The 13,991-nt window shown below is 43.2% G+C and overlaps 1 protein-coding gene across 4 annotated transcripts in view; it reads left to right on the top strand.

Moving 5' to 3' along the window:
- The window catches only part of ZNF394 (zinc finger protein 394), a 59,236-nt gene that overhangs the window by 16,455 nt on the left and 28,790 nt on the right, over window positions 1-13,991 (top strand). For 2 of the 4 annotated variants that reach the window (XM_066274311.1, XM_066274310.1), the window contains one exon: window positions 1,167-2,235. The exons of the other annotated variants lie outside the window; for them this stretch is intronic. In XM_066274311.1, the coding sequence (XP_066130408.1) occupies window positions 1,167-2,227 (1,061 nt within the window). In that variant the 3' untranslated portion in view covers window positions 2,228-2,235. Of the gene's footprint in view, window positions 1-1,166; window positions 2,236-13,991 lie in introns of those variants that run through there. 4 annotated transcript variants of the gene reach the window in all.

The raw sequence follows: 13,991 nt of genomic DNA, 5'->3' as shown, positions 1-13,991 counted from the left end.
AAAATAAGTAAATAATTCTGACTGAATAGTGGTGATCTTCAGTATGGGGTCAGCCATCAGGTCCTGTCAGTATTTCTAGTCTTTTGGCCTGGGCTGGTAAGTTTTACCCTAGAGAGTTTATTCAACAAATATTTTATTGAGCCTGACCTGTGGTGGCGCAGTGGATAAAGCATCGACCTGGAAATGCTGAGGTCGCCGGTTCGAAACCCTGGGCTTGCCTGGTCAGGCATGTATGGGAGTTGATGCTTCCAGCTCCTCCCCCCTGTCTCTCTCTCTCTCTCTCTCTGTCTCTTTCTCCCTCCCTCTCTCCTCTCTAAAATGAATAAATAAAATAAAATAAAAAACTAAAAAAAAAAAAAAACCCAAACATTTGAAACTCTCCAGATTTAAAAAAGAAAAAAAAATATATTTTATTGAGTATCTTCAGTGAACCTGGTGCTATTCTAGATGGTCATACAATAAGGCTTAAGCATCTGAAATCCCTGCTATAAAAGTTTCTGCCCTTTCTGTCTAGAGGATACTTTGGGGCCAATAGTTTAAGGCTGAGGAGAGGACAGTACTTTGAAGTTCTTTCGTTTTGTACGTTTTCACTTGATTATCTTGATATGATAAGAGGTACTTATTGCCTATTCTTAGCTGTACCTGATGTCCCTAATCCAGAATTTACCTGGTTTAACCTTCCTGTAAACTAAGAATTCTGGTATATTGAGTGTTTCTTTATCGACTGAATCAGTCCTAGATGTCTCTTCCACATAGAACTTGCCTTCAGACATTGAAGGCTCCTGGTATGTCTAATACCATGTAACTAATCACACAAATAGAATTTATCTTGTTAAGCCAACCTTCAGACATAAGATAAAAGCTATACCACGTCTCCTGACACCCCTTCCAAATTTGCCTGTCATAATATGGTGACTCATACAACAGTGGATTGGGGCAGGGGGACAAGAGATGGGCTGGTGGAGCACAGGCACGAGTATAAAAGCAGAGAAACGAGGTTTGTACAGGAAAGTGTGAGCACATCTGACAGGTAAACTAAAACAGTTTAACTTCGGGGTGATTTCATGGAGATTAAAAAGGCTATTGGGGGACTGTTTCTGCTAGTACTTGTCTATTTCACTCTTACACAGGATGAACTGTCAGCAATTTGTATTCTAATATTTCAGGTTTGGAAACCAGAACTGAGAACCAAGAGTTGATTCTAAAGCAAGAAATTCTAGAAGAGGAGCCACAGGTGCAGCTACAGGAAGAGTCCCAGGGGAAGGCTCCCCTATTGTGCAAGTGTGGTGACACCCATGAGGACAGGCTAGAAAAGCACGCAATAAGCCCCTTGTTCCTGAAACGTGAAGATTCTCCTGAGGAGCAAGGACTCCCCAGCATCTCGGATCTCAAGACCGGTCCCACTGAAGAGGGGGACTCCAAAAATAATGTATTTGGGAATAGTGCCAGAAGTTCAGACTTGCTTCTTTGTCAGCATGGCCTGAAGGCAGAGAAGTCCATTAATGGTGATGACCGTGGCAGCAAGCGCCAACAGGGCTTAGATGGGCTGAAACCTCACAAATCTATTGACAGTGAGGATTTCCATACTTCAGGCCTTTTTGAGACCCAGAGGCAGCGCCGGGAAGAAAGACCTTATAAATGTGATAACTGTGGGAAGAGTTTCAAACAGCGTTCTGACCTCTTGAAACACCAGAGAATCCACACTGGGGAGAAACCCTATGAATGCCAAGAATGTGGGAAGAGCTTCAGTCAGAGTGCTGCCCTGGTTAAACACCAGAGGACACATACAGGGGAAAAGCCATACACGTGTCCCAAATGCGGGGACAGCTTCAGACAGAGCTCACATCTCAATCGGCATCAACGAGTCCACTTAGGAGAGAAACACTATAAATGTACTGAGTGTGGGAAAACCTGCCGTATTTCCAACCGTTTTAGACATCAGAGAATCCATAAAGGGGAGAAACCCTACACATGTGAAGAATGTGAGAAGACCTTCAAACGGTGCGCAGACCTCTCTAAGCATCAGAGAATCCACACTGGGGAGAAGCCTTATGGGTGTTCTGTGTGCGGGAAACGATTCAGTCAGAGTGCAACCCTCATTATACACCAGAGAACTCACACTGGAGAAAAACCTTGTAAATGTCTTGAATGTGGGGAAAGCTTTAGACAAAGGCCACATCTTCTCCGACACCAGAGGATCCATAGAAATAAAGTCCCATCATTTTGACATGTTTCTGCATGAGCTGTTTTTTTGTTTGAGAGGAGGGGAGATAGTGAGACAGACTCCCACTTGTGTTCATACTAGGATCTACCCAGCAACCCTCTCTCGGGTGGATGCTCAAGTACCAAGCTAGTTTTTGCTCCTAAGGCTGACACTTGAGCCACTGGCTGCCAGAGGGAAAGAGGGAGAAAAGGGGTAGAGGGATGGGGAGAGACGCAGATGGTTGCTTCCCCACTAGTATTGATCCTGGGACGTCCATACACCACGCTGACACTTTGTCCACTGAGCCACCAGCCAGGGCCTGAGCTGTTTTATTCCTTTTCTTTTTTTCATTGCCCAGAGAATACTTTCTCTCAGTTTTGGAATCTTTCAGTCAATTGTGCATCCTCTTTCCTTGGATCACACCCAAGATAAATTCAGTCTGACTTAAGTTGCAAGACATATGCTCATAGAGTATTGCTGTGAAGGAGAAACATGTAAGTTGGGAGCCCTTCCTGTAAGTGGTTCTGTGGAGGAGACTTCTGAGAAGTTAGGGCTGATGCGGACTGTCCTCGTCTCTTCATTCTTCCTATGGCTGTTACTCTTGGACCAAATCTTGCTCACTCCAATTACTTCCCTAAGAATTCATTTTGGTCACTTAGATTTGTCTTTTGTGGTACTCCAGCCCACTGGGAACTACCAGTGTTGCGTGGAAAAAACCTACTCAAGACACAAAGTTATGTCAAGGGGAAGGGGGGGCTGCCAAGGGAGGCCGAGACCTCCTGAATCTCCTCCCTTAGCTTTTATTACCAGAAGCAGAACAGAGGTAACAGGATTGATTACGAGGGAGGGAGATCAGGTGACAAGGGGAAGAAGGATTAATGGCTGTTTTGCTGACATGCAGGAAGGGCTAAATTGATCAGAATATTCTTTTGCTAATTAACAAACACAAAGGAAGGGGCAATCCAGAACCTCAGGCTCATTTTCTAAAGCCAGCCACGTGCATTCCTTTGAGTCCGCACAAAGGTCACCCACTCACATTTTCTTGGTGTTTGCATCCAAGAGACATACACTCAGGGCTTTTAACTAAAATTCCCAAACCCAAGGCATAGAGCAGGGTTCCCCAAACTACTGCCGCAGGCCGCATGCAGCCCCCTGAGGCCATTTATCCGCCCCGCTGCACTTCCAGAAGGGGCACCTCTCTCATTGGTGGTCAGTGAGAGGAGCATAGTTCCCATTGAAATACTGGTCAGTTTGTTGATTTAAATTTACTTGTTCTTTATTTTAAATATTGTATTTGTTCCCGTTTGGTTTTTTTACTTTAAAATAAGATATGTGCAGTGTGCACAGGGATTTGTTCATATTTTTTTTATAGTCTGGCCCTCCAACGGTCTGAGGGACAGTGAACCTGCCCCCTGTGTAAAAAGTTTGGGGACGCCTGGCATAGAGGGTTCAAGGTTAAATGAGTGATTCCCTACAATACAGTTCAGTGTATACGAGAGAACGACTACATTTGACTTTTAAAATACTGAATTTTGCAGAGCCCCTTTCCCTGTTGAGTTAAGCCGTAGGCACAACGAAAGACTTGGATTAGAGCCTACACCTATCTTTTTCTCTTGCCAGTTCTGCACACTGGTAACATGTTTTGCATCAAAATTCTTGCTGAACCTTTTTTTTAAATTAAGGGGGATATAAGCACATAATTGAATATTTGGAGAAACAGCAGGAAAAAAATCACCCCATACTCCCACACTCGGTGACTAGCATTTATAGTTGGACTTTGAACAACATGGGGGTTAGGGGTCCCTACACTCTGCACAGCAGGAAATCCACATATAACTTTTGATTCCTCCAATATTTGTCATCCCCAGGTTTAAATGGGGAGTGGTTTCAGGACCCCTGCAGATAGGAAAATCTGCATATGCTCAAGTTCCTTATATAAAACAGTGTAGGAAAATACATGTAATCATCCTTCCATGTTTGCGGATTTCCTACCACTGGCTGAAAATACTGTCTTCCATCTGGTTGGTTGAGTCCACGAGTGTGAAACCTGTGGATATGGAGTGCCACCTATATATTTATGGGAAAAAATGTGTGTATAAGTGGACCTTCATAGTTTAAACCTGTTATTCAAGGATCAACTGTATTGCCTTATTTTTTCCTAAGCATACTTTTATATAATAAAAACCATAGTTTTTATATTTCATATCTTCAATATTATGTATAAAGGATTTGACATAGTTTTCATAACCTTATGCTTAATGGCTGCACCATATTCCATCAAGTGGATATAACAATCGAGCCATTTTCCCTTTATTGGAATTTTCAGGCATTTCTCACTTTTTATGTTGCAAGAAATCTATTGAATATAAATGTAATCTTAGCATATTTTGAGTTGTTCTGTAGAAGCTAAGGCTAGGTTCCCAGGTGGAACTCTATCAGTGTGTCAACTATTTTTGGCTTTTAATATACCTTCCCTGTTTCTCCTGAAGCCAACATCAGTTTCATTCTATCCTTTTCACCTCACCTCATACTAACTTTTTTCCTAAATGTACAAAAACCAAAACCAAATTATTGCCTTTCAGAACTCATTTCCTCGACCTTGGATGTGGTAGGATAGCAGTGCATGCTTTCACCTTTGACCCTGCTTATAACTAACAAGAGGGACTGTGAGAGGGCTGGCCTCGGTGCGTTCAGACTTTTGGAGTGTCATATGGAGTATTTTACTTTTTTTTTTTTTTTACAGAGACAGAGTCAGAGAGAAGGATAGACAGGGACAGACAGACAGAAACGGAGAGATGAGAAGCATCAATCATTAGTTTTTTGTTGCGCATTGCGACACCTTAGTTGTTCATTGATTGCTTTCTCATATCTGCCTTGACCAAGTAACCCCTTGCTCGAGCCAGTGACCTTGGTTGGGTTCAAGCTGGTGAGCTTTTGCTCAAACCAGATGAGCCCATGCTCAAGCTGGAGACCTCAGGGTCTTGAACTTGGGTCCTCAGCATCCCAGTCCGACGCTCTATCCACTGCGCCACCGCCTGGTCAGGCGAGTATTTTACTTTTATTTAAATGAAATTTAGTATTAAGGAAGTAGGCTGAGCATGAGGCAATGGTAAAAATTTAAGCAGGCCATTAACTGGATCACACTGGTGTTTTCTCTAAGCTTATTAAGGTTATTTGGCCAAGGTCAGATAGCTAGCTAATAAGTGACAGTCATATACAGGGTGGAACAAAAGTAGGTTTATAGTTGTGTGAAACAGTTTATTGTATTATTATTTATTATTGTATTATTTTCCATACAAACTGTAAACCCACTTTTGTTCTACCCTGTATATAACTTGGTACAGGTTCTGACCCTAGTGTTCTTTGTACTCTAGTAACTGCAAACAGAACAGACTGACGGTTCTCTCTCCAGTTTCAGTTTTTCTCCAATTATCTTCCCTTTTCTACCTTCTGCAGACATTTATGGCTACTTATACACTCAGGCGGATTTAATGGCAGGCACACCAGGCACACGCCCTGGACCCCAAGTTCTGAAGTTCCCGCAAAACCCCAACTTTACACTTTTTTCTAATGATACCAAGTTTGGTTTCATATGTGCAATTTTAACATCAATAGTACATAATATTTTTTATTTATTTAAAAATATGGTTAACATGTATTTTTATGTTCCCTCTCTCTTTTTTTTTTAAGGGGCCCAATATTTTCTTCTGTGACCGGGGCCTCAACTGACCTTAATCTGCCTCTGGATTTGGAATTTCAACATAAACATTTTTGGGGGTGGATATACAACTAGCCTCAAACGGAAGGAAACTGCTAAAAGACTAAGCTTAGTTTAGTCATTTGTTCAATAATCCATTCCATATTTTACTGAAACACTTCAAGTCTTTTTTTTTTTTTAAGATTTTATTTATCCATTTTCATTGGAGAGAGAGAGAGAGAGGAAAGAGATAGAACAGAGGGAGGAGCAGGAAGCATCAACTCCCATATATGCCTTGACCAGGCAAGCCCAGGGTTTCGAACTGGCAACCTCAGCATTTCCAGGTCGACGCTTTATCCACTGTGCCACCACAGGTCAGGCCTCAAGTCTTTTTGAAAATAATATAAAAGGCATTTTTCTGATCTCAGATAGTGAAGACTATCTTAAACATGTATTAAGTTAGCTTAATGATAACGGCTCTGAAGAACATTTCTTGTTAACAGTTTAAGGCACAAATACATGATTGACAGGGTGGCTCTCCTCCAAGCCTTCAGTCTAATGGTAGCCCTGCCATCTCCAATACATGGCTTCCAAGATGCCCTGGGTTTTCTCACCTAGTCAACTGAAAGGGAGAAAATAGCACAAGGTATGAGAGGGCTTTCATGGGCCTAGCAAAGAAGAGGCACACATCATTTCTACTCATATTCCATTGGTTAGGACTTGGTCACCTAGACACACTAAACAATGATACCAGCTGTAAAATGGGATCCAGCTGTGCCCAAGAAGAACAAATATAAATTCTGGCCCTGGCAAGATAGCTAGGTTGGTTAGAGCATCATCCCAAAGCATAGAGGTTGCTGGTTCAATATCCAGTTAGGGCATATACAGAAACATCCATGATCCTGTCTCTGTCACTCTCCCCTTTCTAAATCAAATAAAAAATTATATAGCCTGTCTGGTGGTGGCTCAGTGGATAGTGTCAACCTGGGACTCTGAGGTCCCAGGTTTGAAACTCCAAGATTGCCGGCTTGAGCACAGGCTCAGCTGCCTTGAGCGGAGGCTTACGAGCTTAAGCAAAGGGTTGCCAATGAGTGTGGGATTATTGACAGGGATTATCCCATGGTTGCTGGCTTGAGCCCAAAGGTTGCTGGCTTGAAACCCAAGGTCGCTGGCTTGAGCCCAAGGTCACTGGCTCAGCTGGAAACCCCTGGTCATTGCACAGATGAGAGGCAATCAATGAACTACTAAAGTGCCGCCAACTATGAGTTGATGCTTCTCATTTCTCCCCCTTTCTGTCTGTTTCTCTCTCTCTCCCTCTCTCTCAATATATATATCCCACCCAGTTGCAGGTGGGATAAGACACCCTCAAGGTAGCCCAAGGAGGAGGTGGTGTCGTGCCTCATTTTCTTCACCTGTGTCTTCAGCCGCTGATTCTGATGGCCTGATCCTGACCTCTGAGCTGGAGAGTCTGCCTTGATCCCTGGGGAAAGAACAAGGCCAAGGCTTTTACTTGTGCAAGGAACTGTTAAACCATTCGTTCTTTCCACATCTTAGATAACAATTTTAAATTGTTCCCAACTACTTACATTTTGTCCAAAGGTTTTTTCATCAAGATGACTCCTTGGCATGGGGCCTCTCTGCTGTATTTTTTTTCCAATGGCGTGGCGTGGTCTGTAGAGATTTTTAAGCAACAGTGGCCACCTGCTCCGGAAACCACCCCCCTAGAAACAGACAGGGAAATCTGAATTCTGCATTTTCCCTGCTTTGTCCCCCACAGTGCTTTATCTTCCTCACTTTCTGGAGAGGTTCTGTTATGTCTCATATTTGGCAAAGCCCCCTGGGGAAAACATATGCCGACAGTTAGTGATTTGTGCCACTTTCCATGTCTCTCACGACACACAGCTCTGGTCTAATTAGGATTAAATGGGTACCTGGGTACAGAGTCACAAGAAAAACGCCCCAGACCTGGGACCTTGAAGACAATTCCTTGCATGCTGGCCTTCCAGAAGCTCTCTGTGCCTGTTTAAAATGGCCCTGCAATGTCTCTGGGGAGACTTCTGCATGGGGTCTAGGCACGAGTCTCAGCCCCACTCACCCTCTTGACTCTTGGCCAAGTGCCTTCACGCAGTGAAAAGAAACGCACAACCACGCTGGGCAGAAACCGTCTACTCTGCAGAAGCATGTTACCTCAGTCCCCCTCAGATGTAGTCTCCCATGCAGCATTTGTTCAGTGGGGGTGTGGGAGAAGGTGCTTTTTATTTTCCTAGCTGCTTTATCCTATAACTTAAATCATGCCAATTAAATGCCCAAGTCGAACTAAAAAAAAAAGAGATTGATAAATTCAACTACATTAAGACTAGGAAAAGATGCCCTGGCAGATAGTTCAGTTGGTTAGAGAATCATCCGGAAGCACAAAGTTGCTGGTTCGACCTCCAGTCGGCACATACAGGAGCAGCTCAATATTCCTGTCTCTCTTTTTTCCTTCTTCTGTCACTAAAATTAATAAATAAAAATTTTTAAAAGAAGACTAGGAAAAGACAAAATAGAAAAGACAGCCCATGATAATGAAAAGCTGCTCAATTATGTTAGTAATAACAGAAATGCAAATTACACCACAATTAGCTATTTTATACCTTACAGATGATCAGATCTTTAAAAATCTGTCCAAACCAAGTACTGATAAACACATAGAGTGGTGGGAACTTTCATCTATTGCTGTTAGGTGTGTAAATTGTTACAGGTATTAACAGAAAACAATCTGGCATTATTCATAAGGCTGAAAAATGTATGACTCATCATGAAAATGTGTCTTATCTTATTTCTAGGTCTTTTCACAGAGAACTAAGAGGCATGCTGACACGTTGTTTTGTAATAGCCCCAAACTGGAAATACCCTAAAAGCCCACCAACAAAAGAATATATTCATAAGTTGTGGTAAATTCCTGCAATGGAATAATGATATCAGTGAATACGATTTAACCAGAGCTACACAGAAATATGGATGATTCTCAAAACACATGTGCAGTAAAATAACAAAAATATTATTCCATGTATGTAAAATTTCAGAAAAGGCGAAACTAAGTAATATAGTATCCAGACATAAATAGGTGGTATGTATATATTCCACAAGGGAATGATTAAACATAAAATTCATCTGTAAACCTTTGGTGAAGAGGGAGATGAGTTTGGAGGGAATATAAGGAGCTTTCATGATTCTGAAAATAATCTATTTCTTAACTAGGATGAAGATGCAGGGGGGCTCTTTTTATAATGATTGACTCTCACATATCTTCATATAATTGTGAACTATTTCACAATAAACATAGGTTTGTGAAATGTTGCTAACATATAAATAAACAAAATACTTATTTTAAAGAACATTCACATATGTAACATACAGGTCTATCAATTATTAGCATGGCAGATTTGTTTCAGATAATTTTTTTTTTTTTTTTTTTGGTGGCAGAGACAGAGTCCGAGAGAGGGACAGATAAGGACTGACAGACAGGAAGGGAGAGAGATGAGAAACATCAATTCTTCGTTGCAGCTCCTTAGTTGTTCATTGATTAATTTCTCACATGTGCCTTGAGCTGGGGGCTACAGCAGACTGAGTGACCCCTTGTTTGAGCCAGCAACCTTGGGCTCAAGCTGGTGAGCCTTGCTCAAACCAGATGAGCCTGCACTCAAGCTGGCGACCTCGGGGTCTTGAATCTGGGTCCTCTGCATCCCAGTCCAACGCTCTATCCACTGTGCCACCGCTTGGTCAGACATGTTTCAGGTAATTTTTAAAGAAATAAAACAATACAGTGTGTCCGTAAAGTCATGGTGCACTTTTGACCGGTCACAGGAAAGCAACAAAAGACAATAGAAATGTGAAATCTGCACCAAATAAAAGGAAAACTCTCCCAGTTTCATACCTATTCAGTGAAGTTCAATGTGGGCTCATGCACAGATTTTTTAGGGCTCCTTAGGTAGTTATCCCGTATAACCTCTACAGCAGGGGTCCCCAAACTTTTTACACAGGGGGCCAGTTCACTGTCCCTCAGACCGTTGGAGGGCCGGACTATAAAAAAAACTATGAACAAATCCCTATGCACACTGCACATATCTTATTTTAAAGTAGTAAAAAAAAACAAAAAAAAACCCAGGAACAAATACAATATTTAAAATAAAGAACAAGTAAATTTAAATCAACAAACTGACCAGTATTTCAATGGGAACTATGCTCCTCTCACTGACCACCAATGAAAGAGGTGCCCCTTCCGGAAGTGCGGCGGGGGCCGGATAAATGGCCTCAGGGGGCCGCATGCGGCCCGCAGGCCGTAGTTTGGGGACCCTGCTCTACAGACTCGTCACTGACTGATGGCCTACCAGAAGAGGGTTTCTCCACCAAACTGCCGGTTTCCTTCAAATGCTTATCCACCGAGTAATGTTATTCCTATGTGGTGGCGCTTCGTTATAAACACGCCGATATTTATGTTGCACTTTGGTCACGGATTTGAATTTAGCGAGCCACAGAACACACTGAACTTTCCTCTGTACCGTCCACATCTCGACTGGCTTGGCCGTGGGCTGCTCCACTGTATACACGGTGTTACATCATCATCTGCCCATGCGCACATGCTGCCACATCACCCTACAGAAACTGGGAGGGTTCTCCTTTTATTTGGTGCAGATTTCACATTTCTATCATCTTTTGTTGCTTTCTTGCGACCAGTCAAAAGTGCACCATGGCCTGACCGGGCAGTGGCGCAGTGGATAGAGCGTTGGACTGGGATGCGGAAGGCACAAGGTTCGAGACCCTGAGGTCGCCAGCTTGAGGGCAGGCTCATCTGGTTTGAGCAAAAGCTCACCAGCTTGGACCCAAGGTCGCTGGCTCGAGCAAGGAGTTATTCAGTCTGCTGAAGGCCCACGGTCAAGGCACATATAAGAAAGCAATCAATGGCCTGACCTGTGGTGGCGCAGTGGATAAAGCGTCGACCTGGAAATGCTGAGGTCGCCGGTTCAAAACACTGGGCTTGCCTAGTCAAGGCACATATGGGAGTTGATGCTTCCTGCTCCTCCCCTCTTCTCTCTCTATCTCTCCTTCTCTCTCTCTCTTTCCAATAAAAATGAATAAATAAAATCTAAAAAAAAAAAAAATTAAAAAAAAAAAAAAAAGAAAGCAATCAATGAACAACTAAGATGTTGCAAAGCGCAACGAAAAACGAATAATTGATGTTTGTCATCTCTCCGTTCCTGTCTGTCTGTCTGTCCCTCTCTCTGACTCTCTCTCTGTCTCTGTAAAAAATAAACACAAACAAACAACTAAGGTGCTGCAATGTGCAACAAAAAACTGATGATTGATGCTTCTCATCTCTCCATTCCTGTCTGTCTGTCCCTGTCAATCCCTCTCTCTGACTCTCTCTGTCTCTGTAAAAAAAAAAAAAAAAAAAAAGTGCACCATGACTTTACGGACACACTGTATATACTGTTAAGGACCCTTGTATACCCTCTCTAATCCCATTCCATTCTCTCACCTGAAAGAATAACTATCTTGAATTTATGTATCCTCCTTTTCCCCATTTTAGAGTTTACTTATAAGATCTTACATCCATTAAACAATAAGTGTAGTATTGCAGGTTCTAGAATTTTCCGAGCATATTCTACTCTAATTGTCATTTTGGAACTAGATTGATTTTTGCTTATACATAGAAATCCAGTTTACTCAAACTGCTCTAAAGTAATCCCAAAGAAGGGGAAAAATGATAAATTTGGTGAATCTAGGTAAATGGTGTGTTTTCCAATTTTTTTTTATAAATTTCAAATTATTTCAGAATAATATCAGTACTGATTCATTTATATTAGCAATATGCACTTTGAAATGGAAGTGTTACGGTAGTAACACAAATAAATAGCCATAAATTTATTTGGTGTTTTAAATTTATTGATTTGTGGCTGGTTGGCTCAGTGGTAGAGCGTCGGCCTGGCGTGCAGGAGTCCCGGGTTCAATTCCCAGCCCGGGCACACAGAAGAGGCGCCCATCTGCTTCTCCACCCCTCCCCCTCTCCTTTCTCTCTGTCTCTCTCTTCCCCTCCACAGCCAAGGCTCCATTGGAGCAAAGTTGGCTGGGTGCTGGGGATGGCTCTATGGCCTCTGCCTCAGGCGCTAGAATGGCTCTGGTTGCAACAGAGCGACGCCCCGGATGGGCAGAGCATCGCCCCCTGGTGGGCATGCCGGATGGATCCCGGTCCAGTGCATGTGGGAGTCTGTCTGACTGCCTCCCCGTTTCCACCTTCGGAAAAATGAAAAGAATAAAAAAAAGAATCAATCAATAAATGCCAAAAAAATGGAACAACGAATCAAAAGTTTCTATCATTTTCTTTTCTTTTTTTTTTTTTTGCATTTTTCTGAAGCTGGAAACAGGGAGAGACAGTCAGACAGACTCCCGCATGCGCCCAACCGGGATCCACCCGGCACGCCCACCAGGGGGCGACGCTCTGCCCACCAGGGGGTGATGCTCTGCCCATCCTGGGCGTCGCCATGTTGCGACCCTCCTGGGTGTCGCCATGTTGCGACCAGAGCCACTCTAGCGCCTGGGGCAGAGGCCACAGAGCCATCCCCAGCACCCGGGCCATCTTTGCTCCAATGGAGCCTTGGCTGCGGGAGGGGAAGAGAGAGACAGAGAGGAAGGCGTGGCGGAGGGGTGGAGAAGCAAATGGGCGCTTCTCCTATGTGCCCTGGCCGGGAATCGAACCCGGGTCCTCCGCACGCTAGGCTGACGCTCTACCGCTGAGCCAACCGGCCAGGGCTATCATTTTCTTTCTTTCTAAAACAAATCAATTTTTTTTTTGTATTTTTCTGAAGTTGGAAATGGGGAGGCTAGTACAGTTACGCAAGCAACCAATAAGCTTACAGTTACGCAAGTAACCAATAAGCTATCGGCGACAAACAGACACTTAAGCCGCATATAATAAAGATTCTACTTATAGGAGGTACCTAGAGTAGTCAAACTCATAGAGAGAGGAAGTATAAGGGTAGTTGCTAGAGGCTGAGAAGAGGATGAAATGGAGAATGGATGTTTAATGGGTACAGAGCTTGTTTAGAAGGATGAAGAGAATTCTAGAGATGGACAGTGGTGATGATTGCACAATGTGAATGTACTTAATGCCATTGAACTATACAATGAAAAATGATTTAAAAGGAAGTGTTGAGCAGATAAAATATATTATGCTCACTTTGTTAAAGATGGCGCTGCCCATGTGGAAGCCGTCACCCAGGTGATATTAATGTGTGTTGGGGGCGGGCTGTGGGCAGGCAGGATCCTTGTAGCCTGGGGCTTGGTTTTAGGAATAAGCCTTTCCCACCCTTTTTGATGTGGGGTGGTGCAATCTCATCATGCCTCAGATAAGTGACTTTGTATTAGAGACTTCCTTATTTGTATATTGGATTAAAGGTTTTGATTTCTACACTATACAATGGGGGCAGACTGGGAGCTTGCTCTCTCAGTTCCTGAGATTAGCATTAGAGGAGAGAGCAAAGAGGAGAGCAGAGAGAGGCCATGTGGAGGAGGCCAGAAGAAGCAGCCAAGATGGAGTTTTGAAGAAGCCAGTTTGTGCAGAGTTTGTTCAGAGAGAAGATGAGGAACAGAGGTGAATAAGGCTGGTGAGGTAGAAACCTTTGATTCTAGAAAACTCAGATAAGTCAGTAGCTTTGTGAGTACTGAATAAGTGGGTTTTGGAGCCCAGTGTGTGTTTTTACTTGCCCGCTGGGTGTAAGTTAGGATTAAAGCTAATGGCCCACCAGTTCTTGGCTCCATTGTTTCATTGCCGTCTTTCCGAATCTAATGCAAACCTGCATGGGCCAAGCAGCTGTGATGGTGACCATGGCAACTGGCTTCACAGGAAGCTTTCATGTTATGTATGTTTTACCACAATAAAAATATTTTTACTAAAAGGAGGGCCTGGCCTGTGGTAGTGGCGCAGTGGATAGACCATCAGCCTGGAATGCTGAGGTTACCAGTTTAAAACCTTTGGCTTGCCTGGCCAAGGCACATACAGCAAGCAACGAACAACTGAACTGAAGCAACCATGCGTTGATACTTCTCACTGCC

This window comes from Saccopteryx bilineata, chromosome 4 (assembly GCF_036850765.1).
Source record: "Saccopteryx bilineata isolate mSacBil1 chromosome 4, mSacBil1_pri_phased_curated, whole genome shotgun sequence".
Classification (NCBI taxonomy): domain Eukaryota; kingdom Metazoa; phylum Chordata; class Mammalia; order Chiroptera; family Emballonuridae; genus Saccopteryx; species Saccopteryx bilineata.
This window is presented reverse-complemented; position numbering and strand designations above follow the sequence as displayed.